Genomic DNA, 3,826 nt, shown 5'->3' with positions numbered 1-3,826 from the left:
CCGCCGCCCGCGGCCCCTGCCCCTGCCGATCCCGAGTTAGCCCCACACCTGCCCTCGGGTTCCCCCCCCCCCGCGCGTGCTGAGCCGCCTCTCCCCGCTGGTCCCCAGGGCTGCTGCAGGTGGTGAAGCAGTGCGTGCGAGTCCCGGTGTTCGTGATGATCCGACCTCGCGGTGGCGATTTTCTCTACTCGGACCGTGAGGTGGAAGTGATGAAGGCTGATATCCGCCTGGCCAAGCTGCATGGGGCCGATGGGCTGGTGTTTGGGGCTCTCACGGAGGACGGGCGCATTGATACGGAGCTCTGCACAGCCTTGCTGGGTAAGGGTGTCCCCAGCCATGAACGCTGCTCTGAGCTCCTTGGGATATTATCTTTGCTGCGATTGATGGTGGTAGTTCAGTGCTGCTCTGTCCGATGATGCTAAAAGACACTGTATAGGGTGCTTTGGTCTGCAGCTCTCATTTCTAAGGCCTTGCCTTCTTTCTCCAGCTTCTCCCAGTTTCACATATTGTCATACTTCAAATGCGTCAAATAGGTAAAGAGCTTTGCAGGTCAAGCGCTACTGTCCCAAGGAACTCGCACAGAGTTTGAAGCCACCTAGGACATAARAGCAGGTTTTAAGAAGGAGTGAGGCTTAGGTGAGCTGCATTTGGAAGACCAGAGTATTTTGGTTTTGGATTCTCTCCCTTCTCACTTTTCTTTTCACTTTGTTCTTCTCCTGATGTCCCTACTACAGATGTCTAGAATATGTCTGTCTTAGCCTTTGGCCTTGTGGGTTGCTGACAACTCATCTTAAATTTTTCTTTTCGTGTATCCAATGAGAAAGCAGGAAAAATAAACTCCTGCTTTCAAAGAGCACTGGTCCCGTCCCTTCCCCAGCTAGATGAGATGGTTTTCATGCCTTCTTTCTGTAGAGAAAGACGTCTCTGGAGAGACTGAAGGTTCTGCCCAATCCAGATAATGAGGGGAGTTTAGATGTTGCTTATTAAGGAATCAAAATTTGATGCTTCCCCAAAGGTAGAATAATTTTTCCCCACCAAAGAGTCTGGATGGACAGGAGCAGCTGCAGCCATGTTGTTCCCAACAAGTACTGGTACTCTTCTGAGCTCCCCAGGAAGAGCCCAAGAAACCTTTGCCCTCTTTCTTTTCCCATCCCTTTCAGTTCTAGCACAAGAGACTCTCGGGACTGGGCCTCACTGACCATATGCTTTGTTAATTGCAGCTGTTTGCCGTCCTCTGCCAGTCACCTTTCATCGAGGTGAGTTGCCTCACCTCAGCGTGGCCCTGGCCAGGGAAAAGTGGGGTTGGGGAGGGAGCTGGTGTTTGGCCCTTCTGTGGGAAGGGATGAGCTGTTCATGCTCTGCAAAAGCAGGCCTATGCCTGAGCTATTCTTCCGGGAGGGGAAGGGTCCGTGAGGGTCCAGGCTTGGTGGCTGTGTCGCTGCCCTGGGATGGGGGGAGTGTCCCAGGAACTGAGCTCTGTGGCCCTGCTGCTGCCTTGAGGAGGCTCGTGATGGTGAGGAGCTGTGGCTCCGCAGGGATTGCCAGCTGTGAGAAAGACCCTTTCTGTCTCTGCTTCCTGGGCTCCTGAGCTGGCTGGGGAATAGGGATTGAACGATGAGCTGAGCGATTTCTGAGCTGTTCTGTTGGTCTTTCAGCCTTCGACATGGTGCATGACCCCCTGGTAGCACTGGAGACCCTGATTTCTCTGGGGTTTGAGCGGGTGCTGACCAGTGGTTGTGACAGCTCTGCGCTGGAAGGCTTGTCCTTAATTAAGAGACTTGCTGAGCAGGTAAGTATTCTCTGTGCTGCTCTGGGTTATGTTGGCTGCTTCCTGCTCATAGCCTGGAGGCAGCTCCTTTACAGAAGCCCTCATTTCTGTAAGGGAACTTCTGTCAAGGAGCACTTGCCCTCCTTCCCTGGCTTGGGTTAATCTTTTCCCCCAACATCTATGCAGGGTGGATCCCTGAAGTCTCCTACAGCAAAGGCCATTTGGGCTCTTCTTGCCCTCAGACTGGGAGGAGGGAGGCAGAGGTGGTTTGAGCTTAGATACATGAATAGCACAGAAAAAACAAGTGAGAATGCTTGAATCATGAGTACAGTGACATTCGTGAGCTTGCTGAAGGTGCTGCAGGTTTTTTGCTACCTCACGACTCTATGTGCATGGTAAAATAGAGATGGAGCGATGTGCCAATGTCACTAACGCATTATTGTCCTCTTTCAGGCGAAGGGCAGGATCGTGGTAGTGCCAGGTATGTTTTTTGTCATGTGTAGCAGGTCCAATAGTCCATGGCTCCTACTTCCCCTCTCTCACCCTGAGACATACTGTCCAATCTGGCTTTCTAAGCCCGGTCCCCAGGAGGACGTGCTCCTGCCATGGTGTGAGTAAAGGCCACACAGCTGGCTGGGGATGGCAGAGCCCTGCGGCTGCTCTTCCTTGGAGGTTTCTAGATTTATGGGAGAAGCCAAGGCTTCTCCCAACTCTTTTCAGTTGCCTGGGTCTCTGTTGTCCCAAGGGCTATCTTTCCCTCTCTGTCTAGGTGGTGTTTTCCTTTAGGGGCTAGATCCAAGGGGTAATGCCAGGGATGTGACAGCTGCTTTTTGTGCTGTATGTGACATAGACAGGGATTCTTCCCACCAGGGGGTGGCATCACGGAACGCAACCTGCAGAGGATTCTGGAAGGCTCCAGTGCTTCTGAGTTTCACTGCTCTGCTCGCTCGGTCCGGGACTCAGGGATGAAGTTCAGGTAATGGAGTATTTTTACTAACAAAATTGTATGGTGGAAAAGCTGGATTAATATGAAAATGAGTTTGCAGAAGAGGCATAAATTCCCAACTTCTTTCTGGGTGCTAATTGCTCTTCTCTTGTGGTTGGGATCATGATGCCTGGCTCTGTATTCTGCAGTGCACAAATCCAGCAGCGCTCATCATCTGGACATGCAAGTTCCATGCAGAACGAGATCCCTGGGGCATTTCTTCTGGTACTGCTGCCCTGGGGCTCATGAGTGCACTTGTGTGGCACTTGGTAAGACAGGTTCTGGTATTGCTGCCTCAGACCTGTAACACTGGTGTGTGGCATTTGGGAGGCCTGTGGGATGTACCACTGTGAACAGTGGGGAATGGCTTAGTTTTGTCCACAGGTCTGCACTGGGTTTCCGTTGATGCTGGTGCCTCTTGTTGTTGGATTACCCTTCTGTCTATTACTGCCTCATCTTTGGTCTGAGGTAGCATCAGCAGGTTCTCTGGCCTCTGCTGAGACTAGGGGAGATAGTGGGTGTTCCTTAGTGTATCTAACCGTCTGTATCACCCACAGATAGTAATCAGTCATTTTTCCAACAGAAATCCGAACGTTGCCATGGGAGCGTCCTTCTCTGCCCCTGAATACTCCATAAAGGTGGCAGATGTGGCCAAAGTGAGGACCCTGAATGCAATTGCAAAGAACATTCTGTAGTGGAAGGCACCATGCTGGGACAAGAGCGCTGAGACTCCAGAGTCTTCCCTGCTATGTGGACAGATGGGTACTGCTTCCGTCCTCAGGCTGCAGAGGACGTGAACTAGGTGACGAAGCCTGACATCTCTTCCCTKGGCTTCCCCTGAATGACCAGTCCCTGGCCTTGAGACTTAAGTTGGCCATTTTAATTCAAAGGACTCATTCCTGGATGTTGTGGCAACAAGCTGTTCAGCAGCATTTGGGGAGGAAGGGAGCTGAGCAAGTAGGGGGACTGAATTGTGTAGCACTGCATGTGATTGTCAAATAAACACTGCAGCAGCTGCTCCCCTCTTGCTGTGTTTGTTTTGTTTTGTTTTGTTTTTTACAGGTAGGACTGYG

The 3,826-nt window shown here is 51.6% G+C and overlaps 1 protein-coding gene across 3 annotated transcripts; it reads left to right on the top strand.

Annotated features, from left to right (window-relative positions):
• The first annotated feature begins 81 nt into the window (after positions 1-81).
• CUTC (cutC copper transporter) lies at positions 82-3,780 on the top strand. Of its 3 annotated transcripts, XM_026061925.1 has the most exons (7): positions 82-318; positions 1,221-1,256; positions 1,656-1,789; positions 2,222-2,249; positions 2,639-2,744; positions 2,903-3,022; positions 3,337-3,429. In XM_026061925.1, the coding sequence occupies exons 1-6, from the start codon at positions 156-158 to the stop codon at positions 3,000-3,002; spliced, it is 567 nt and encodes a 188-aa protein (XP_025917710.1). In that variant the 5' UTR covers positions 82-155; the 3' UTR covers positions 3,003-3,022; positions 3,337-3,429. The 3 variants fall into 3 exon arrangements, with proteins under 3 accessions (XP_025917710.1, XP_025917711.1, XP_025917709.1); XM_026061926.1 differs by lacking the exon at positions 2,903-3,022 and having other exon boundaries at positions 2,619-2,744; positions 3,337-3,780; XM_026061924.1 differs by lacking the exon at positions 2,903-3,022 and having other exon boundaries at positions 85-318; positions 3,337-3,780.
• The last annotated feature ends 46 nt before the right edge of the window (positions 3,781-3,826 follow it).

Source organism: Apteryx rowi, unplaced genomic scaffold (genome assembly GCF_003343035.1).
Source record: "Apteryx rowi isolate R43461 unplaced genomic scaffold, aptRow1 scaffold_188, whole genome shotgun sequence".
Lineage (NCBI taxonomy): Eukaryota > Metazoa > Chordata > Aves > Apterygiformes > Apterygidae > Apteryx > Apteryx rowi.
The sequence above is the reverse complement of the archived record's forward strand: the minus strand, read 5'-3'. Positions and strand labels throughout refer to the sequence as shown.

Bases quoted from the DNA above. Each gene is read 5' to 3' on its own strand.
- CUTC (XM_026061924.1), top strand. From the start codon at position 156: ATGATCCGACCTCGCGGTGGCGATTTTCTCTACTCGGACCGTGAGGTG. The intron at 319-1,220 runs GTAAGGGTGTCC...TGTTAATTGCAG, and splicing joins GCTCTGCACAGCCTTGCTGG to CTGTTTGCCGTCCTCTGCCA. The intron at 1,257-1,655 runs GTGAGTTGCCTC...TTGGTCTTTCAG, and splicing joins GCCAGTCACCTTTCATCGAG to CCTTCGACATGGTGCATGAC.